The sequence below is a fragment of the Ammodytes marinus genome, assembly GCF_949987685.1.
Source record: "Ammodytes marinus genome assembly, chromosome: 7".
Lineage (NCBI taxonomy): Eukaryota > Metazoa > Chordata > Actinopteri > Uranoscopiformes > Ammodytidae > Ammodytes > Ammodytes marinus.
The window spans coordinates 24,951,818-24,976,161 of NC_137211.1; the positions used below are offsets into that span (position 1 = coordinate 24,951,818).

Genomic DNA, 24,344 nt, shown 5'->3' on the forward strand with positions numbered 1-24,344 from the left:
ATGTTATGCTTCTTCTCCTGTGAGTTGCTTCCTAACTGACAGGTGAAAAAGGCGACTTGATTGAGGTATGACGTATTGAAGGATGCACTTTGTAAACAGTGGAGTTAGCAGTGAGTAAACGTCACATTACAAGCAGGGTTGGGAACGTTACTTTAAAAAAGTAATCAGTTATAGTTACTCACTACTTACAGTAACTGAGTTAGTAACTGAATTAGTTTATAATAGAAGTAACTAGTTACCAGGGAAAGTAACTATTTGCGTTACTGTAAAAAAAATTATAGTAAAAATTGCTAGCCTATATGTCAAAGAATTTGGACCAGTTTTCACAAGTCAGTTGAAATGAGTAGAACAGACAAGTAGCTTGTAGGCTACATAACCTTCGATACTTATTGCACATAATAAGTGCAGGATAAGAGGTTTATCCTGCACTTAAAGTAGACTATTTTGTTCTCAACAAAAGTAAACATTCTTTGACGTTAAACAGCTGTTGCGACCCGCGAATCGCTGCCGTTTAATAACGTGCATAAATTATAACTTAGCCTATAATAGAGATCGGTAAACTCCAAGCTCTTACTCACAAGGGCAACACACTCAGGGAAAGCTAGTTTCAACCGTGGATTGATAAGTGGTTACTGTGGCAACTCGCACGCTCACACAACAGAGAGAGAAAGAAAAAGAAACTTCACTAACAGGCGCTCCGGCTGACTGACGTGACGGCGCTAACTGACAGTTGTAATGTCATCCACACTGAATAAAACACATCTTAATACACTATAAGAAATAACAATCGCTTATATCGTTGTTAACCCACCCGGTCTCCTCACTAGCAGTTTGTGTATGGAGCCAGGGGTGCGTTCGGATTACAGTTTATTCAATCAATTCATAGCAACGCACCGCATATTACGTTCAGTAACGATAACGGCATTGTAACGACGGAAACAGTAATTAGTTAGATTACCCCGTTACTGAAAAAATAACGGTGTTATTCCCAACACTGATTACAAGTGGACTGTTCATTCAGAATTGGTGTGAAAAAAGGGGCCCAGTGTGTCCGCTGACCGTGAACTATGTGCCCAGTTTGTATCTGCATGGAGACCTTTGATGCATTTCTCTCTTCCCTCATTTCCTGTCATCTCTCATAGAATATGAGGGGCCTGCGAAAAGGCAGCATACTGTTTAGTGTGATTAACTACCTATCTAAGCAGAAAATTGATTTTTCACATGAGCAGAAAACAGTAGCTGCTTTATAGTTAGAGAAACCCATTCAGTGACTTAATATCGATAGAAAATGGTTAGCAGTAAGAAGTGTAGGTGACAAACAATTAGTGATAAAGTAAATGAAACGAAACCCCACCAGGGTTGTTCAAATGGGTTCATTTACACAAATCATGGCAATACCTGTGAAAATAATAAGAACATTTATAACAGCGACATCATTGTTACCCGCGTCTAACTCCACCTTTCTGTTTCCTCCACTACAATTGCCATCCCCCTTTCAAAACATCTATTACGTGTAACATAGCAACCCCAGCAGAAGGAAACATTCCACACTGCTTAAAATGATTTGTTTTGATCCGAGTCAAACTCATGAACAGGTCAGATCGCTGCAGGTGCTGGGGCAGCGAGGCACATAGATCAACAGAAACGCACACAAGCACACACACACCACATCACGCAACTGAAGATCCACACACGGACAAAGCTGCTCACACATGGGAACACACATCAGTTGTGTTTTATTGAAAAAAGGTGTAAAAGCACACATTTCTGCTATTTGTTATACTTGGTTCTTGTCAACATTATAGTACAAAGTGGTTGTGGGGCTATTCACGCTTGGGTTCCACATTTTTTTCCAGTTAAGACTGAGAGCTCAGGTTACCTCGCCGTTTGTAGCTCCCACACTCTACCTAAGCACATTATTATGGTGAAACGGATAAACACATAAGCCCTAGGAAATGAATACAAATTCAGAAAATAAGAGATGTAGTTTTTTTTTCGCCTTGTTCTTGTCCTTTGCTGGGAGCATTTGAAAGCAAATGACAAAATAACCTAGCTTGATGTTTAGGCCGATTAGAAAACATATCATGTATTGTCTCAAACAGTGACATCAAATGCCGTTTTGGCTCTGAAAAACTAGGAAGACGGACACATACAAAAATAATGTGTGTGCATGCTCTAGCCTTTGTGTGTGGGTGCAATGTGTGAAGGGCTCTCCATACAGTCATGTGACTGGGGACGGGAGGGAGGAGAGTGGACTGTGGCTGTATCAAGTGGTATGCCTGAAGTTGCCTTGGCGACCAAACACAAAGAAGATCTCATCACCATAACAACTCTACCCCCTTCACTTTTCCTCCCCCCACCCCTTCTCCAATATCCAAGTGGCAGATCCCCCCCATCCCTCCCTACACACCCACTCACTGCATTAACAGATGGATATGCAGGGCTGAGAAAGGAAGACAGAGGGAGACCCAGAGTGGGAGACGGGCCAGAATGGGTGACTATATAAGAAAAACAAACATGAGGAAAAGAGGAGAAAAGAGGAGAAAAAAATAAACATAGCCAATACTAATGATGGCAGTGGTGTGTGTATAAGCCTGTTGATATAGAAGAAGAAATGAGAGGGATAGAGACTACAAGGGACACAACAATGGACAGAAAGCAAAGCAGCTACAAGTCTGTTATCTGTTGTATGAGTGTATAGAGCGAGACGGATAAACAGACACAGGATAAAGAGGATGACCGTAGCAGTTGATAATTGGTGATTCAGAAAATCATGTAGAGAAACAATCACAAAGGGAGGAGAGAGAGAGAGAGAGAGAGAGAGAGAGAGAGAGAGAGAGAGAGAGAGAGAGAGAGAGAGAGAGAGAGAGAGAGAGAGAGAGAGAGAGAGAGAGAGAGAGAGAGAGAGAGAGAGAGAGAATTAAAAAGCCCACTGAGTGAATAAGTGAATAAGAGAAAAGGAGTAGCGATTCATCCATCAGCTGCCTGGTGTTTTCCATTGATTTCCTCCTACAGCCATTCTCAGTGTATAACTGTCTTGTCTGCTCTTGGCCCGTCAATACATCAGCCAGTCTCCGCCTGAGACACTTCAATTGTCAATACTATACATTTTGCTATCTGCTTCAACAGAATGGCTACAGAGCGGTCGCACCGATGAAAAGACACACATGACAGACAGACAGACAGACAGGTCCGGAGACACAGTTTGTAAGGATTCAATCAACCCCAGACCTAATCTGTGAAAGCACTGCCTGCCTTTCAAGCAGGATATAGTTCAAAAGGAGGATAGACAACATGAACTGAGTGAGGAGGACATGTCTGTTATTTGTCCGCCCACCTGTTGCCACTCACACCTCCCGGTTTCCTCTCCTTCCACTCTGCTTCCTGGAAATAGAAGCAGGGAAAACACAGGGACATTTTGGCTTAAAAAAAAAAAAAGGGACCAATCTGTCCATTACATAAGCCACTTTGGCAGGGAGTCAACCACCATTTGGAGCATTTGATCTATTTGACAGAATGAATTTGGCAAAAGGAAATAGTGACAGGGGCTGAATCATGTTTGGGGATGGGCGTACGCTGTGCTGTCTTTCTGTCCATCACTAAAAAAAGAAATCATGCAGACTATGAATGGTGCCTTCCTATGCATTTATTGCAGTAAATGGGGAGTATCGAGCAGTTTGACTTTCAAATTCAAAAATGTATTTTAACGCACAGACATTCCTTTTAGACAGCAATTATTTCTGTCACCTAAATGGCCAATTTGTGTCCATTTTGTGTTTCGACTAAAAGGTTCACCTGTCATTTATTGTTCTTTCTTCACAGTCAGAAACGGTTCAATTTCTACTTTACTGAAAAATGGGTTTCGGCATGCCACTTACAAAAAAGGAAATACACATTCTTTATTTCGTACCTGTGTATAAAGTTTGTCTAAACAGTACGACTTTACGTTTCATAGCAAATATAACAAATGTGTTGCCCTTTTGGAAACCTTAGTAATAAATAATTTAATTATTATCTAACAGGTTGACCTACAGTCTATTCAGTAGAATTTTCTATAGTGAATCTTTTTTTTTTAAATCAAGAACGTTGAATGTCCATCTGTAGCGCAGAGATGATAGGCTTGTTTTGTCATTGTTTCTGTGCACAGAAGGAAATTAGCTTGAAGCTGAATGTGGTACAAGGCATCTCTTCCAATTGTTTGAGTTGAATGTATTTTGTACATTTGTCCCTGAGACAAATAAAGATAAACATTTTTATTTCTTATTTAATCAAATTAATTTATATTTTATTAATTTATATTTTTTTGGGCTGGTATTGAAGTGAAGATTGTTTTATTCTCTTTTCATTTGTATTTGGACTTCAAATGTTAAGACTTAATCATTAATCAAGTTTATATAGTCATAATTATCTCTCCATGCTTCCATCAATCCCCCTAACAAATTGCATCTCCCCATATTTCTCTTCCTCGACAGAAGCCCCCGCCATCTGTTCCTCCTCTTCCATCCTCCCACTCCTTCCTCTCCATCTCCTCTTCCTCATTTCCTCTCTCTCTCATGCCTTTACCTCTCTCTCTCTCTCTCTCTCTCTCTCTCTCTATCTATCCCTCTCTCTCCCTCTCTCCTTGTCCTCCTCTCAAGGCCTGATTGATACCAGTGGGGTCAGCTGTGGAGCAGGGAGCTTCCCTCACGTGTTGCCTCTCCTCCAGAGAGAGCAGCCTCAGACGTCACTGACAGCCTCTCCTGGCACGCACACAGACATACGCACATGCAAATAGTTACGACCTGACACACACACACACACACAGTAGACGAAACAACTGCAATCGCATACACAAATGAGGTGGAAGACACACAACAATTGGCAAGATCAAAAGCAGACTCAATAAAACTACAACATCAGCTCTAGTCTCCTACTGCAAATCCACTTGTACACAGAAATGCCTCCAGTATCGGGCTTTCAAAGTGCAGAGAGAGGATTTTGTTGGGGTTTCCTCCAATATATAAAACGGTTGAGTGACTCGGAGCCAATTTTCATCACAATCATCATGATCCCTTATCAATATATCTTTCAAATTCTCTCCTCGTTTCTTTTGCCTTCTGTCCCCCTTCATCGCTCCCCCAAGACCCACACGGAGAGCGACACACATTAATCGTCTCTTAAATCATGGTCTCCTCCCCAGGAAAGATATATGTAGTCTGAGTCTGGCTCTATATGTCAGCAGTAGTCAGTGTACGCTGGAGTGCTGACCTAAGCAGAATGGACTCCAGGTCTCTGCAGCTTACACTACAGTACCCAGGCTAATGTGGGGAAATCTAATCAAAAAGCACAATGTCTGCAATGCACACGTTTTGATCAATTTGTACACAATTACACATGCAGGTGTGAAACTTACTATGGAACGCACTATATGTGGACAGAGAATGCATACTAAAAAGGCAGAGTTGAAGAAAGTAGAGGTGGTACGAAAACACACAAAGTGACATATATTACCGGAGTAATATATCTTTTGAAATAAAAACTTGAGTGTAGCACCCCATCACAAGTGAATAAATATATCAGAAAATGTAACACTAAAAAAGGCTGTCAGAGATTGCAATGTTATGTGGCTCATTAGGCTAATTATATCTGAAATTAATTGAAATGTTTTCAAATAAACTGAGATTTGATGTACTGTACCAAAGGAAACAGTATATTTAAGCTGTCTGTTTCCGATTCACAAAAATCCATTGCCTTGAATATACAATTGTTTCCATTGTCAAAGCTATTATACCATTGGCATAGTAAAACACAAACAGATAAATCTTGCAGCCGTCATGTAAACGTCTTTCTATGGTGCCTCGTTCAAGTAATTCTTGAGTGACTGCGAGGCTGACAATGTAACTAAAAATGTAACTTTGAACACTTTGATGAAGCAGCTATGCAAAGAGAGGAAGCAGATATTATATTGAAAAGAACAAGCTGTTGACATCTTTTGTGTCATTCAAGGTCAAATATATAGCACAAAGGTATCGTGCTGCTGACGCAGCTTGTCTGCTGGCTGTGGTGCGTCATACTTGAGCCAAATTATCAGTTTGAAAGAACATGTCAATTATTGCCTCTAGCAAATTGGGGCCTTACAGAACTGTTTGAGCACACACTCAAAATACTGAGTCCTATAACTGTACTTGGGATAACATCTATAGGATCATGATTTGCAGTGACATTCTTGATCATAATCACATTGTGTCATCCGTACTGCCAGTGGCTGTTTGTATCATATGAGAGTCAGCTGGAATACCAGTAAACTGAAGTCAATAGCTTATAATAGCGAGACCTGATCTCCCAAGCTTTTAATTGGTTTGTCTCCTTTAAATCAGTCTCTCTCTGGGCTTTCCCCATCTCTGTGGGGAGGAGTCTGCTCAAAAAATGCACGGGCCAATTGGGACCTGCGTTCTTCTGACTTAACGTCCCTAAAGGTGCGAACACACCAAACGCGTTGGGTGCGGTGGCCAAAGCGCCCAACGCACCTGATCTGGCGCTTGGTCATTTTGTGTCAAAAAATGGTTCAACGCGCCCAACGCTACGCAGCTAGTCTCCCCCGATATATTTATTCCCCTAATCAACCATGGCTGCGATCAGAACCGACCCGACACAACAGCGTTCATATCCACACAAAAACAACAACAACACGGCCAACAATTGTGCCAAAAGACAAATAAACAGCAACTGAACGGAACAAATAGCCTTAAAACAGCATTGCAGATTCACGCCACTCGGAAATGAACACAAACAGCAAGGCAGCACCATACCAAACACATTTACAGCAGCATTGTGCACAGGGCAGTAGAAAATAAAGGCAAGTAGCCTACATTACCCTACCTGGCTGTGACGGGACCGTGGCTGGCGTAGATATAGGCATAAACACCGGTGCTTCGCTGTACTCGTTGTGAAAGTTCCCCGGACTTTTAGCCGTTATGTTTGGGTTCATTATGGAGGTGGTGGCCGCACACAACCGGGTGAGTTAACTAACGCTATCCGACCGGTGCTAACTTGGTTTATCGGCTAAAGCACAGCCGCTATATTCACTGAATTAACCAGGAAGCCCATTCTCCTGGCTCACTTTCCCCACGTCTTCTAACCCAACCCCGAGCGGCTTCATATCACCAGCCAGCCGCATTTCCTACTCGGTGTTTCTCAGCCTCTGTGTTGTCCTCCCACCCATGCTCCCACCGTGCCGATGTCCGTGACGTCGGGTCAAGCTCACCGCTGATTGGCCAACGCGGCTAAACGTCACACGTTGGAGCGTTAAAAGTTCAATTTTTTGAACTCGTGCGATGGTGCAGTGACGCTTTGGTAACGCGGCTACCGCGCCCAAAGCGCCGCTTTACCGCAGCCAACGCATCATCGCGCCTAAACCAATGGTTCCCTATGCAAAAATAGGATTTTTCAACGCCGCCACCGCACCCAACGCGTTTGGTGTGTTCGCACCTTAATAGTGGAAGGCAGCTTCTGATTGGTTCATGTAGTCATCAATCAACTCAACGGACAGAAAGTAGGGAGGGCCCAGTCTGACTGGAGGCTAGATTGACGACAACATGAACCAATCAGAAGAAGTTGCCTTCCACATTTTGAATGTACTGCTGCCCACGAAGATCGGAGAAAGGCCAGAAACGAATGTGAAGCTTGCGAGATCAGGACGGTCTCTCCAGGCTATATTGTTCTGTTAGTGATAGGGAGTTATCTCCAATAATAAATCAGTAATTCCTGGAAATTAATAATATTACAGGAGCACAGAAGACAAAATGAGGAAGAAATCCACAGTAAGAGCCATGACAGACATAGCAATGACTGGGAAAGGGTAGTGGTGTACTGTACAACACATGCAACCTCAATGAATTAACTAACTTTAAACAAAAGGTTCCCTCGGCCGAATTTAGCAAACTGCAAAGCTTTGGGGCAATGATACAACAGTGTACCTACAAACGATCAGCAAAGACGCTTTTTGACAAAATCAAGTATTTCACGAACACAAACTTGTAGGAGAAACACCTTTAACCCTTGTCTGCTTCCTAGACGGTCAACAGGATGAACTGGTATTGTCATGTAGTTTGAACATTTAACCATGTTATTGTATTATGGATAATATACCTCACACACACACTCCCTCCAACACAAGATAAATGAGCAAGCTGGCTGCGCAAAATCTCCAGTTTCTCAGCTCTGTGATTTATGGCAGTGAGGACTTGTTTGCACGTTGAATTTATTACACAGAAGTTGTAAACAGAGAGACGTACCAGGCTACAGGATATCACCAACAACACTCGGGAAGGGAATATACATCAACATGCACACACATATATACAATATTGGCACTGAGCATATAGCACAAAAAACACACACACACACACACACACACACACACACACACAGAGTTGGGGTTTCCTGTGAGACAGATGTACAGCAGGGGTCCTCTAGATTACTCAAATAATAGCTTTTATTTTTAACTGAACCCTTTTCATAGTTGTTTCACCGCGTATGTTTTAGCTCTTCTGCTTCTCAATCATGCTACGTTTTTTACAACACAAAAAATGTCCACCATTTCTTTGTTTGTTCTTTAACAGTTTTGTGTTTGCTTTCTTGTTTGCCGTAACCTTTGTACATATTTCTTTTCTCTAGTTGGTCTCTCTCTCTCTCTCTCTCTCTTTTCTCACAGCTAACACCTCCCTCTTCTCCCTATGTCATGGAGCTTCCACCATTCTTCTCACGCTCTGCCCTGTTTCAGTCCCTGATTCCCACCATGCATGCAACTCCCTTCTCTCACTCTCTCTTTACCTTTCCCATTATCTAACTCTGTCCATTTCCCTCCCACAAAAAAAATATTCTCCCTCCTCCTCACCCATTGCCCCATATCCGACGCTACTCTCTTTCCCAGTAACCAACCCCTCTCTCTGTCTCTCTCTCTCTTTCCTCTTGCTCACTCTTCAGAGGACTTCAGCCCTTAAAAGGAAGTAGCCGTGTCCTGCGTACAGCGCCATTGTTAACCCTTTCCCATGCTCAGTGGTATTAATGGAGATTTAATGTAAAGAGGAAGGTGCAATAGCTTAATAAAATAAAAGAAGGAAACTTAATCAAACGGTCTGGTTCAGAACACCCAAACAAAGCCGTCACCTCTTGTGTTTGCTTGTTTAAACAATGCCATAACTCTCTCAACACTCTCAATAAATTGTTTTCTTGTCTGGCCCAAGCCTATTATAACCGCTGAACTAAATCTGAGTAGGCAGAAGTAACTCTAAACCATAGACAAGTAACTCACACTTTTCTAAATAACTTATTCCTACTTTGACTATGCCCCTTTGTGAATTGCATAATCAGACAAAGGTGTTGACAGAAAACAAAGTTGTACAGCCCAAACATTATCAGCCCACCGGCTACAGTTGTATGCTTTCGGTAGCAGCAGTAATGGCAGCGCTAACTGTAGTCGTGCATAATCAATTTAGCAGCTTTTCCAAAGTATCTTACGGTAGCATGAGAAAGGGCTTATTGAGTGCCTGTGGAAATCCCCCCTTGACCCTGGTTGGTAGGCTTGTTATGCATTACCATTCAGTTACAAAGGCCAGCAGTGGATGTAGTGAAAGAAGCAGAAGTGTCATTGTTTCATACATACAATACGATAAAGGGGTGGTATTATTCAATTACTGGACCAAACAAACAAGACGTGGAAGCAAGACGAAACAGCTTTTAATGACAACTTCATTTAAAGTTGTTTACCTCGTTAGTTTCATATTGGACCTGTCCACTGACTGTCCTACAAAACGGGCTAGCTGGAAAAATACTGCAGCTCTGTAAGGCAAGGCAAGGCAAGGCAATTTTATTTATAGAGCACATTTCAGGCACAGGGCCACTCAAGGTGCTTCACAGGGTTAAAATCAAATAAAGAATACAAATACAAAAAAAAGGAACAAATTTAAAACATGGATAAAAATACAACATTTAAATAAAAGAATTAAAACATTTTACCAAAAAAAAAAAAAAAAAAAAAAAAAATTACAGGTTAAAAGGGAAACGAGAACGTTTTGAGACCCGATTTAAAAGAGCTGAGAGTCTCAGCGGACCTCAGACTCTCTGGCAGTCCGTTCCAGACATTGGGCGCATAAACGCTGAATGCCGCCTCTCCCTGTTTAGTCGACATCCCAGACGACCTAAGGGCTCTGGGCGGCTCATAACGTATCAGCAGATCAGTAATGTATTTTGGCCCTAAACCATTTAAGGCTTTGTAGACCATCATCAATATTTTAAAATCAATTCTTTGAGTGACAGGAAGCCAGTGTAAAGACCTAAGAACTGGGGTAATGTGATCTACTTTTTTGGTCCTAGTGAGGACTCGAGCAGCAGCGTTAGCTGTAGAATTTTTGTACGTCTGATGTCCAGTTTAGATTCCATAATAACAGAACATGACATGACATAATTATTTACAATCGCTAACTTGTAATGATAACATTAGTGTAAATGGGGTGACAGAATATTAAACTTTATACCAGCTCTCAGTTAAATCCTGTTTACTTTACGAGGGCAACAAGGTATTTGTTCAGAGCTGAGGCACCGTGCTAGCATAGAAGCTATGACCAACAACTACGGGTGAGACCAACACAAATACAATTACTGTTGAAAATGTATGTGTTGTTTTTTCGAGCCTCTTTTCTCAGAGATGGAGCATTTAGCGGTTTGGAAGTGATACATTTCTCAAGAGAACTTACTAGCACAACAGTGATTACTTCTCTGTGCGTAAAACGAAGCTTGTCTACAGTGTGATGTGAACTTGTGTAACTGGCTGATGAATATTATGTACAGTACAAGTTGCATTCTTATTATGAGGCTATGGTAACAAACTTTGAAAATACCACAAATGTGTTTAAGCATTACTAGGAGTCAACTATGTGTAGCATGCCATGCACCCTTGATGGCGTTTCCATCTTTGCACAGGTTATCAGTGGCAGCCGGTACGATTGTAAAGATTCAGCACATGAGGAATGTTACCTGTCCCCCTGTAGAATGTGACATTGCAGAATGCGGGAGAGAGTAATCCTTTTTTTGATCTTATCTGGTACACCGTTTATCAAACTAGCTACAAACTTAGCCACGGTTTCTGCTACATTTACAGTCCCAAACCCTGCAAAGGCTTATTTCATTAAAACATATTGCCTCTTTTGTCACAAGGAGACTCTACAAAAGATGGGCGTGTAATTATTTTTGGTTTCCTGACACACAGTGTAAGAGCTGAGACCCTGGAGACATTACATGGATCAGTATTATCGGATCGGAGTAGCCTGGGATTCTGTTTGCGGCAAAGGCAAGCCGAAATACATTAATAATTACAATGACTCAGCCCCACCCCAACATCTGGCTCTATAAAGCGTCAAGTCTCAAGACAAGTAGAGCGATATGTCTCCATATCCCCAGGATGATGCTTTAATGTATTAATTTGGTGTGTGCGGGGTTGGAAATCGGATGGCATTAACACAGAAGTCATAGCAGAACATCAGCCAGAGACAGTCCAGTGTGGTGGTAAATAAAACGTCAAACTGCAGAGGAGAACATTAGCGGGCAGCCTGCGGGTAGGATAGCTCAGCATGCTCTCACCAAACCACTGGGGTGTAACATAAACAAAGGCCAATCTGCTCTCCCATTACGTGACCATTTACAGTCACAAAAGAACTCCAAAAAACCTCCACATTCACAAGCGCCTATGTTTAGAGTCGGGCCATTAAATGCAATGCCGTTTGATGCGCTCTTTGGGTACTACTTGTTGTGTGCTGTGGAAACTTTGCACGTACACTTGTATGGTTACTTTAAATCTCACAGTATTACTGCAGCCATAAAAAACACCTAACGGAAGCCACTTCAGTCTGGTTAACCTGTGTCATGCTGAGTGCGTTTCATGTAACAAGTTCTATTACAGGAAGAAAGGTGGTTTATATAATGTAACACTATAAATATACAGCCTTTAACAACATGAACAGAGAAGTCCTTGCTTGTCGTTTTCATCTCTCCCTCTTTTTCTCTCTCCCAATGACAACTCTATTCCTCACTGAAACACACAGTAAACAGTGCAGCTGCCCTTTAAGAAGATAAATATTAAAAGGGTTACCCAAACACACACTATCGGAACTGCAATACAAAGCCAGCGATATGTAAGTCTATATCAAGGCTATGTAAATACACTGATACAGATACAGGAGGGGGCTGTGAACTAGCAGTGACCTCCTGACTTTCCTTGTCTAAGTCCGGATCAGACAAGGCCACTGCCCGTCACTGTCACCGCCAGCAGCCATTGGCCATGAGCAGTTTCAATGTCAGTGGTTTCTATGATGACCATGGCCGTGCTAGGCTAAGACACTATATTACAGCAGAATGTACACACTGTTGAGGATTAAAATGAATGTAGGTTATTTAGCTATTTCATTTAGCTATGGTAAATAGTGAAAACGGTTACCGATGTCTAGACCAATCACAGCCTACATTATACAACATGAAATTAATTTTTCTTCTAAAAAAACTAAACTAATTAGATTTATATATCTAATTTGCATATTGTTCATTTTGCTAAATTTTTGAACTTCAACACATCCATCCAAGTTTTAGATCGGTTGACCTGGTTTCTAAACTGGGTAGTGTGGGTTTGGTGTTACGTAAAAAGGAACAAAGAAATTAAAGGGAGGGTGCAGAATTTATATCATATACCACATTTTCACATGTGAGCTGGACTCTTCAGTAGACGAGCCAGAATGATGTGTGAGGCGGGGTGTGATGCAGCCCTGCTGCTCTTTGTCTGTTCAGCTGTCTGCTCTAACAGCCAATTTGGCAGGAAACCAACCATCATCCCTTTTCTCAAACTCGTATTAGTCACAGGTGAATACTAAAGTTCGCCCTGGTCTATGGTTGCTGTGAAGGCGCTAGCTAAATGTCATTCCCCATTCTCCGTATTGTATTGGATGAGACACGCATTTGAACACATTGACTGAATCCAACATTTGTAATATCTCTTTTTCGAGTCAGCCTGCTTCAAGAGGCTGGGTTTCTAAAAAAAAAGAAAAAAAAGAAGCTCAAATCTAAAGCTCTGACTTGGAACTGATCAATCATATTTCTCTTCACCCAGAAATCCAATGCATGGTCACGTGTTTTTTTGTGCAGACACTTGAGGGCCACGGATAACCAAAAATAGCTTGAGTGACTGGCTGTCTTTTTAAATTTTTAGTGGCTGCAAGTTTGACACACACGCCGACCTGTCCACCTGAGGCCTGTCTTTCAACCGACTGTCAGCAAGACTCTTTTTCACTCTCTGAATGAAAACAGGTGGGTATATCTGAAGAAGAATTTGTCCTGTGTGCTGTCAGCCTTTTTTACAGTTCCCAAGGCAAAAACATCATGTTTGGAATTTGTCTTAACAATATCTAGATCTGCTCAAATTTCCAAAATGGTAGACAAACCCAGATGCATTTGGCTGGTGTATAAAGTTGATGCTAACCCTAAAGTGTCTACCTCATTCAGTCTTTTCTCCTTCATGTTGTCCTTGTTTCACTTTACTGGTCCCCCTTGTTAATTCTCTCTCTCACCATGCCAAAGACGGTTCTACTAAACCTCCCTTATAACCCCCTGCTCTTTAAGCCATCTTGTCTAATGAGATTGAGAGGAGGAGAGAGTTCAGAGAAAACAGGATGAGAGAGTGATGGCCGACATGTAATGACAGGCAGAATAAGGACGTGGTTGTCAATGGTCCTGAATGGTAGAGATCTAAATGAATGAATGAGAATGAGGGAGAGAGAGATTGAGATATAGAAAAAAAGAAAGAAAGAGAGAGAGAGAGAGAGAGAGAGAGAGAGAGAGAGAGAGAGACACACACAAAAGCCTACTTGTAATTCACTTTAACCACAGCTAAGAGCCTTACAACAAACCCTTCAATGGAGGACGAATCGAACGGGTTACTGTGACCTGTTTTCACAAGGAGAAAATGATGAATAAATAAAAAAAGAATGCTAGTTAAACAGTGTAGCCCAGAAACATTGGCAAATTCACTCTCATCTCTCATTGCTAGGTTGGGAAACCCTAAGAAACAAGAACTGTGTGTTGTAAGTTTATATCTTACTGTCAACCATGTGGATTAACCAACCAGTGTTTAATATACGCACAATACTGGGCTTTAATCCCACCACTGGCTACATGTACGTTGCCTGCAATGGTTGAACTACTGACCTTATTTTAAATAGGCCCATCCGTAAGCTGTTTACATGTTTTTTTCTTATAGAAATAGTTCATTCATATTCATGCTCATCATTAGCATAGTCTGATGAATGAGGCCGACGTGTCTGTATTAAAACAGCTCAGCCTCCCTCCTTTATTCTGCCTCAAACCCTAGGCTGCCATCGTTTTTTTCTATCATGGTTTACCCTTTATCCAAATTATGCAAGAACACAGACTGCTCCGAGCTCTATCTTTTTAAACACATATATACATGAGCAGACTCAACTGGGAGATGGAGCTCCAAAAAAGTCGGTTGCCCTCAAGGAAAGATACAGCCCTTGAAAAATGGCCACACAGGAAGCACGTTTGCAGAGAATGAAATAGAGGCGAAGGGGGCTTATAAATGACAAAACAATGGAAGATAATACAGAGTAATGTGTTTATGCAAGGGGGACATCTTTGGCATGCATTGTAAAAAAAAAAGAAAAAAAAGTAGCCAGCCAGATGTGTAACAAAATGTTGTGAAACCTCAAGCGCAGAATCCTAGGTGGAATATTTTCATTCCGTCTTTGGCTAAAGAATTTTCCTAAATGGTTTAATACTGGGTTATTGTTGTGGCTGGTGGACCATCATACAAAAAAACTGAAATAACTTATTTTAGAAAAAGGATGCCATTTGTTAAACTGGATAGTTTAAGCAAAAAGAAAAAGGACTGAGGATGCTAAACTCTCCCCGTTACAGCTCTGGGGATGTGGAGCCGCTCACAACATTGATCGACGGATGACTGATTTCCACATTATCTGTAATTAGACAACTGTCCACCCACCTCCTCCTCTGTTTAATTCTGCTGTAGGTTTCATCTCTTCCTTCCTCTCTTTATTTCTACATCTCCCTCTCTAACTTTGTCCCTCCTATCCCGTGCCCTTTCTCTCGTCATCCCCTCTGTACTCACATTTCTTCTCCCAAGAGAAGCATCAATACATAGCCATTAACTTACAGCAACAGTAGATCCGCCCAATGCTAGTATAACAATTAATTTGATTTCATTTTCATGCTTTTAAGCATATTTCCTCTAATCAATTAACTTAGTCAAGTAATCAAATTAGCAAAAATCATATCTTTTTTTATCTGAAGACCTTTAAAGACTCACTTTAAAATCGTTCACCCTCCTATCTCATTCTTCCCCCACCCATAAAAGTCCCTCTGTTGTTTCACTCATTCCTCTCTCCCTGTCTCTGTACAGAGAGGAACAGGGGTCAGTCTGAGTCCATGGCATTTGAGTGGCTCTCTCTAAACATCACCCACTTGTGCAAGGCATCGATGCTAACTCTTGCTTAAACACTTAAACATCAACGCTGCAGATCGCCATCTGAATGTGTGACTGAAGGCAGTCTTCTCCTTCAATATTTATTTCAGTCCTCACTTCCACACAATGTTTGTTTTGGTATTATGTATTACTTTGTCTCCATGTCTCGGTTGATGTCAAATAAAAAATGCATGAGTGTGCAGCGAGGGGTAACACACCATCTCTTATTGGATGACACACAATAGGAGGTTGATGAATTCACATGAAAGCTTTACGTTATGTTCATTTGCTTAATACTTTTTTTGAGACATCGATATGTTTAAAAGGTCCAATGGGTGGTTTGGCGAGGCAGTGTGTAGACCCATATACTGTGTTTGTTTGAGAAAGGGGGTGGAGGGGGGGGGGCATGTGAACTCCAAACAGGAACAGCAGAGCAGATGAGGATGTACAGCCGCTAGCTAAAGGCCTGTCATCCCCCCCCCCCCCCCCCCCTCGCTCCATTTCCTCATTTTTCTGCAGTGGCACTAAAGATTCATCTTTAGGACAGGGAATGAGGAAGTAGCAAAGTTGAAATGATTTCTATCAGTAAACGCTAAGTGAACAAGGTTGTCCCACCGCCGGCTCTGTGAACGCCTCCTCTGTCTGTTTGTAACTGGCTCTGGATATCTATTTGATTTATTAGTTTTCCTTTCTTCCATTTTTTTTCCCTCCTTTGTACTTGCGCAGAGTAGGACCAGCAGCTTGCCACTATGGGATTCTGATATAATCCTTAATACCAAAGAAACAAATATGCTGCTCTGTTTATGAGTTTAAGCCAACCACAAATGTCCTTGTTGACGCACAGACACGCCGTCACACACATGGAGATTAGATAAAGACAGCTACTGGAGGACACAGATATTCAATGTCTCATTTTTGCACGTGATACAAAAGTGTGTCCTTCTGCCTTAAACTTTGTCCTAAATATTGACAAAAGATACTTATCTTGCCCTGTTGAGTCACAATCACTTGTCTTTAGCATCATTGTGCATGTGTTCCTTATTTAAATAAAACAATATAGACACAGAAAGGGATACAATTTTAAGAACAAATAGGCATGTGCTGCAATGTGCTGACAGAAAAATAAAGAGGGAGTTGGAGTTGGAGGTGGAGGTGGAGGAACAGGTTCACAGAGAAGAAGAGAGATAAGGCTGCAAAAAACTCAAAGAAAGAGAAAGAGATAAGAAAGGCAGAGGAGGATGAAAGCGGGCATGTACGCAGGAAGGTATTATTCACACCAGCAGACTACCAGCAGCATGGATTTCAAAAGGAATGACCCAAAAACAGAGACACAAATGAGACAGTTATGCAGACAGGGTGATCAACAGGTAGAGCACAGTTGAATGGAGGAAAACCTTTGAAGGTCACCTATTTTGCTAATTTTCAGGGTCATAATTGTAATGTGAGCTTCTACTAGAAGCTTTATATTTCACACAGTTCCATTGCTGAATCTTCTCTTTTCACCCAATCACACACACATTCATACACCGAAAGCAGCAGCTAGCTACCACGCAGGGTGCAAGCTAACTACCGAGAGCAATTTAGGGTTCAGTGTCTTGCCCAGGGACACTTCGACATGTGGCGGGGAAACGGGGGATGGAACCACCGACCCTTCACTCCAGTGGACAACCACCCTATCCGCTTCGCCACAGCCGCTTAAGTGCCTGTCCCTTTAAACCCTGGAGTCAAAAAGGCCCAGTCTCTGCTCTGCTTGGCCCTAAATCTAATTGCCAGTTTGAATCTAACTACCAGCTAGAGTCAAAGGTATCTGGGGCTGTGCTTATCAAAGGTGGAGGTAGTGCTAGGTTAGTTTGGTAATGAGGGGTTCTCCCCTTGTGATGTCATGAGGGGAGATAAATCTGACTTGGGTTTAAGATAGGTGCAGCAGGTGTTAAAAAAGAGAGGGTTGTTTTTTGGGAGTCTCTAGTCACATCGGGGATCCTTATTAATGTTTAAAAAAAATGTGCATTTTGCCTAATAGCTGACATTTAAGGAAAAGAAACACACACACACACACACGCAAAGCAACACAGATCTAGATCAGTTAATAGACATACAGCCAGCTGGTCGACAAAAGCCAAAAGGACTTTTTTGTTTTCAATTGGGAAAAAAATGAAGGAAACCAGAGAGACAGAAATGGATACCAGAGAAGACAAGTGAGGGAGAAAGACAGGTACTATATTAAAAAAGCAGTGAGAAAGCCGGATTGTGAAGCGTGAGCCGTCTGAGGGCTTTTCCACTTAGCACTGTCAATCAGCTCGTCCAGCAGGTCTCTGAAGGGATGCTGCTGCTACTGCTGCCGGGCGCCATTACATTTGTCTGCAGGCTGACAGCACGCAGGACACACACACTGCAGCCTGCTAATCAGGTCACCTGTTGCACAATGCTGCACTGACACACAAACACACACACAACTATACTGACACACAAATGTACACAGTGAGTGATGGGCATTGGTGCACGCATGCGCTCCTTCTCCCTTTAAATCCTTTATACAACTGTAGCACACAAGGTACACACTTAGTGTTGGTCATTCATTGGTGCACACATGAGCTCCCGTTCCCTTTTAATCGTCCATACAACGGTGACAACACACACACACACACACGGCAGGGTAATGAATATGGACATTGCGGCTCTCTCTTATTGCACTAATTACAAGCGCCCATAGAGGATCCATTTGATTTCAATTTGATGGTCCAGACAAAGAAGTGAACAAGAAGTGAGTAAATAAGAAGAAAATACAGAATCAGGAAAGAAAATAGAGGGCACATGAAAGAAATAGGGCTCTCTAGGCCTTTCCATGTCATATTAGTTACTATATCTTTATCGGGAGAGCTGGAAGGGATATTATATTAGTGAGAGGAAGGAAGAGGGAGACAGGCAGGACGGCAGCGGGCGAGGGGAGGGACAGAGACAAAGTGAGAGCCAAAAATTGTGGAGGAGGTTAAGAGAGCGAGGGAGGAGACAGAAAGAGGTCAGAGAGACAGAATTTCACCAAGTGGTGTTTGATCGTGACCAGAGCGACAACAAGCCCGGGCTTGACCTAGTAGATAAAGCGCTTTCTAAAAAAAACTGGTGAAATAAACAAGAAAAAAATGAATTGGCTATTAATGTCACTACAGCTGATTTGGTGTAGAAGTAAACATGTCAGCGTAAAGTTATAGAGACGGTCGTAATTTAGTGAAAAACCAACAGGGTCCAAATAGACCACAGTCCAACTGCTTGTCTGGCTGCTGTGATGAAAAAGGAAACACTTTACTGGCTCCTGTTAATGTTATGCGTCTTTCTGAGGTTTCTCTGCTGTCAAAACACCCGCGCTAATAAATAAATCAACACAAAACACCTGGGTGGGATTTTGAAAAGACTGACTGACTGACTGATGCTTTTCAGGAAGAATACTCCCCTGAACAGATTACAGAATACAGAGATAGGAAGGTAAATCATTCCTTGATAAATGACGTTAACTGAAATGTACCGTTCATCTGTGGTGAGAAAACTGCACAGTCCATGATCAATAATAGCCAGGCTTCAAGTCTGTTATGTAGCTGGGTGACTAAAAAGTCTCTCGGCCCCACTCTGTCCTCCCTAAATTACTTTTCCATATAGCCTCTGCTTTAACCCCGCTGTCTTTCTTAGAAAAACGCATTTAATTTATCTCTATTATCACCATCATTGGGACTCATCTGGCCCTCCATCCACCTTTTAATAAAAAGCTGCACTTATTTCAGTCACAGAGTCATCAATTCATCTCCTCCTGAATACACACACACTGCCAGACCCTCTCTAGACTGGCCAGCTCAAAGGGGAAAAAACATATTAGCACTGTACTCTCCTTCAGCCCTTTGTTTGCTGAGAAAATGGAAAATATGACACATTTCACCTGGACTCACCGGGTAAGTCTGTTTAAAGAAGACAGCAGGCGAAGTTAATATTGACAACACTCAGTTTTAATCCAATAAAATTGAATCTCAAATGTTTTAACAGAGCCCATGCTTTAGTCTCTAAGTCAACCGTTCAACAGCAGTTCTAAATTAAAAGGATACACCATTTCTCAAATGAAGCTCAACAGTAGAGAAGGTGACTTCGAAATCATTGGCCCGACATCAGTAGATATTATGATGGAGGTACAAGAGTTTGTATTCAAAACAATATCAAGCTTTCGCTGAGCTAGGAAAATGAGTTAGGAAAACAAAGCATGTAAACTACTACATCCATGGGAATACATTACAAGCTATCTAACTCATTTAAATTTTAGGCGTTTAGCTGTAACACTCATACAGCGATTTCTTGCAGCGCCAATGAAAGGTTAAGAGCACACTGGTGATTCTTCACAACAATAAGTAGACAATAAAAAATACAGACACATCAAGTACAGACCATGTTCATGTGACACACTAGTATTTCACCTTGAAGCTCTCAAGACTTTTTTCAAACTAATTCAGTATTAATCATAGGTCCAACAACTTCTCCTGTGCCGAGGGCTTTTCTATGCCGTCTGAGCTTAATCAAGGGGTCGAATAAGTGATTGGCCTACTTTAAAAAGAGAGTCACTGACTGACAAAATCCACATTATGTTTTAATGAACTATGCTCCAAAAGGGTCTTAGACGTTCACCTGGTGTAAAGTATTCAGCTGAATGAATTATATTTCAAACTCTAAAAGGAGTATCAAATTCAGACCTTAAACATGTGCTCAACCTTGGCACAAGAATTCTGACACGACATGTAACAGCATTTTATAGTAAAGTTTTAGATATACTTATTTTGTCTTTACTGGTATAGTGTATAGTAGGAATAGTGTAGGCCTACAGTAGACAGGATATAACTTAGAATAGCCATGCCTGTTAAGCAATCCCGAGTTTGAAGTTATTCTGGTGGCTTCTTCACAAGACCAAACTGTTCTGGAGCATGTGCTGTTTTAACTGGTAGCATCATAGCACTCTTTATACCTATAGGCTACAACAGTGGTCGGGCAAGAGCACATGATGTCTCTCGCTATACAGGCCTGTGTTGTTCCCTTTGGAAGTGAATTGTCCCTAGGGGCAGCGCACACAAGCCTGGATGGTTAATCAACTGTCATGGAGGTCATGTGTGTGACCCCAAGCATCCAGAAAAAAAAACTTCCCCAATGCAGCATGACAGCATCAGCTCCCTGGCCTTTAATGTCACCTTGGATGAGGTTTGGGAAATGCTTCAATACCAATCGAAAATCAGAATGTACTAGGAAGGACTGCTTCGTGCCATCACCCTAGACTGGGATTCAAATGGCTGTGAAATCAAGCAAAAACACATCTGTTTCACAAGCACGCACATATCCTGCTCTCACGGCTACAGCTGTTAGACAGCAACCCCACGTAGTGTGAGCCTAGAAACTGTAATCCCCTTTAACCCTGAGCCAGCGTGTACCACTCTACAAGGTTGGCCGACAGCGCTTTCATGATGGAAATTTGCATACGAGGCACGATCAATATGTTCAACCTGTAAATGAAAGAGAGAGAAACCGAGTCCCCTGGTTCTCATGTAAAAAAAAATCACAAAATACTATCCAAGTTTCAGGAAGTCTGTTTAGTATTTACCAAATTCCCACTATAGATATTATAGAGCATTAACATCATTGTAGAAGATACACCTAAGATAGATTCAAAGATCATCATAGTACGTAGATAAACTCATTGAGAAAACACAGAACCCCCATTCACAGGGTAACAGCCCCTGGATCCACAGCAGCACAGTGATGCAATCTAGGACACACTGCTCTCAGCAGTACAGAGGGAGAGCTGGGATATGGAGCAACTTATATCTACTGCCAGTCAGTCAACCACAGGGGGACTGGTGTAAGAAGACACACCCCTTTCTGGGCATTTACTGTATAATTGCATAAGTATTAACTTATCACATTTTAATGGTGAAGTGCAAGACGAGCCGTTAACTAACAGTCATTGCAAAATTCATTCAACTACATTCCATTCTACTACTACTTTGTAACTTATGTTACCAGTGTATCTGCACGTTGCCCCTCTTAATTTACAATGTCTGCTAGAATGTATACAAGACCCTTTCCTTTTAGCTACAGTGGGAAAACTTGGAAAGCTTTCATGAAGGTCTGTGTAGTCATGGGGCCACCCCAGGGAATAATGTTTTACTTTTCACCATTTAATAGCTTCACAGTTTATAAATGAGTTTGACTGGAATGCTAAATTTAACAGAATGAGACCTTTTATGGCCTTGAAACTCAATAGTTCAAATTAAAACATAAGTACTCTTTTAGATCCCGACGGCCAGATAGAAAATGAGAGTGGAGAAGACCTACATTAGATAAGTGGCAGAAAAGGGCTGCCTGGCTGAACTACCTACTCAACAGGATTTTTTCTGGATGCAAATATGGCAGACTTGGATGAGGGAGATTATGAGTTCATCAGTGACAAAGCTTCAAGCCTCTACTTCACTTTCTCCCTTTCACTCCCAAACCCCCGTCACGTACACAGACACACAGACACTCTGTCCCATTTCCACTCACACAGACATGCTCAACACAATGACAACTGAACACCAACACAACAAAACACCAACTTACGTTCAAAATCAGAGTCCTCGTCATCGTCTTCATCATCTCCGTTGGACTCTGTCTGCATGGGCTCCCCATCAAACATCACCCCTTTCCCCAACTTGACACCAGCGCCAGCCCCATCCTGACTCCTGGTGTCCCGCAAACGGGTGAAGTACTGTACTGCAAATTCCACCAGGTCTGACGGCCTTTGTCGCAGCACCTCCACAGTGTAGCCCTGTAGCAGTTCTGTCAATCCCACCGGTATCTCAATACTCATGGCTGTGCGTGGCTCAGTCTATCTGCTATCTTTCTGCAGGAGGAGAGAAGAGAAAATCAGAATTTGTTTTGGTCATAATACTTGTGTACAGGAGCTGTGATGTGGTTTAGGATTATTTGCCTAATAGTTGACAGCTGACTTTAACTATGTTGATGACAGCTCTCAATGACAGCTGGAATGTACCGGGGCAGCCTGGGTAACTGAAAAATAACTATCAAGTTTGACAGCTGGGCAGCTACTTCACTGCCACTCGTGAGCGACGTGAGTGTAACGCACGTACATGAAGTGTGTTACTGTGACATTGTCACTGTAAGCGGCCACCCTATCTAGGGTTGAGCCAGGGAACACACAGTCCCCGCAGCTGCACCAAACAGATATGAGCCCTACATTTGCTATGGGGTAAACAGATAACCAGTGACGTGCGGCCGGGTTTCACTAACACTACTGCTTGGCATCGTCAGAAACTAAGCTGTCAACTTGGGTGGGTAGCCGGCTGGAACCAGCTAGCAAAGCAGCTAATCAGCTAATACTCATGACAACCGGTTTACTGCACTGTTCGATACACAAATAGACGAATGACATCTTAAATAACCAACTTTGCAAACAAGGTATTACTGTAGCAAACACAGAAGAGCTGATATTCAAGTGCAGCCCCACTTTCAACCCATTCGGCATTAGCTATCTTGCTAGCTAGTGTGCCACCTTCAAGGGAGCATACCATTAGCTTACGCTTAGTATGGCGCTCAGGCAGTAGCAGTTAAGCCACGGATAATACGTGGCTGGCTGGATAAATGTTACCATGCAAGCAGAGCAAGTTGTCCATGAGTGGTAAGCCGTTTGGTAAGCTAACTTATAGTTGCACTTACGTGAGATTCTGTCTCCCCGGCTAAACCAGCCAGTCCCCTCCTCCTTCTCGGTGTCTTCACTGTTCGCTCTTATTTCGCCTCTTCTTTTTAGCCAGTCTCTTTGCCAGTGTAGCGACCGTATCCCTCCACAGGCGACACTTGTCCAACGTTAAAGCCAAATATTTGACGTTAGCGTCACCTAGCTAACGTTTTATGTGCTATTTCGCTCGCCAGCCAGCCGTACAGCGGCTAAGTTGAGAGGGAAAAGCACTCGACTTCACCGCTGCAGCTTCTTACGACGTCCACACAATTGGTGAGGGTGGGACTTTACTGTGGCAGCAGGGAGAGGTGGCTAGCCGGCAAGCTACCTAGCTGACTTGCTAACTACTTGTTAGCCACTGCCTGTTTTCTTTTGGCAACAGCCAAAGGACTCCACTCGCCTCAGGACACAAGTAGGCTAAGGCAGCTGCTGTAGCTAGGTAAAAAATGTCATTAACTCAGTTACAGCGTTGCCCCACACAGCCGTGAAGTACCGACAAAAAAAACGTTATTGCAGCAGTCTGGTGGCTAATTATAACGGGATACGAATGCAAAAATGAACTGAAAACCTGTTTCCACCCTCCCAGGCGAGCCACTGTTTAACATGCACGACTGGACCGCTAGTCGTAGTGAGCCTGAGGGGGCGTGGCTAGTCCGTGAGCAGATAGCGTTTGACATTGATTGACAGAAAGTGCGGCCAATTAGAATTGACGTTCATGATCCATCAGCCAATTGGATATAGTTGTGTAAGTAGAGGCGGGATCAAAGGTACCACTATTTTCTTTACACAGAATAGGACCACACCCACAGAAGTGGCCTTGGCAGAGCTGCTGGAGATGTCCAGAAATATTGGATATGTTTTCAGCAAACATGTATGGATCTGTAAAGACTGGTAGAATATATTTTTTAATTAATTAAATAAAATGTGTTCAGTGTACTTTAATTTCTGTTGCAATTAGTAAGATGTCTGTACCTGTGATTTGATATGGAAAAAGAACAGTCACATATAGCCTAACTGCCATCTAAAATAAAAATGGTCACTTCATTGCACTTTAACCAAAGGAACCCAATCACT

At 42.2% G+C, this 24,344-nt stretch overlaps 1 protein-coding gene across 1 annotated transcript in view; it reads right to left on the minus strand.

Annotated features, from left to right (window-relative positions):
- Positions 1-23,847, minus strand: part of prkar2aa (protein kinase, cAMP-dependent, regulatory, type II, alpha A) — a 48,554-nt gene extending 24,707 nt beyond the window's left edge. Inside the window, exons 1-2 of the mRNA XM_080031911.1 lie at positions 23,252-23,847; positions 22,136-22,418 (exon numbers count right to left, since the gene is read on the minus strand). Coding sequence (XP_079888037.1) covers positions 22,136-22,385 — 250 coding nt within the window. The 5' untranslated portion in view covers positions 22,386-22,418; positions 23,252-23,847. The remainder of the gene's footprint in view (positions 1-22,135; positions 22,419-23,251) is intronic.
- Positions 23,848-24,344: the final 497 nt, after the last annotated feature.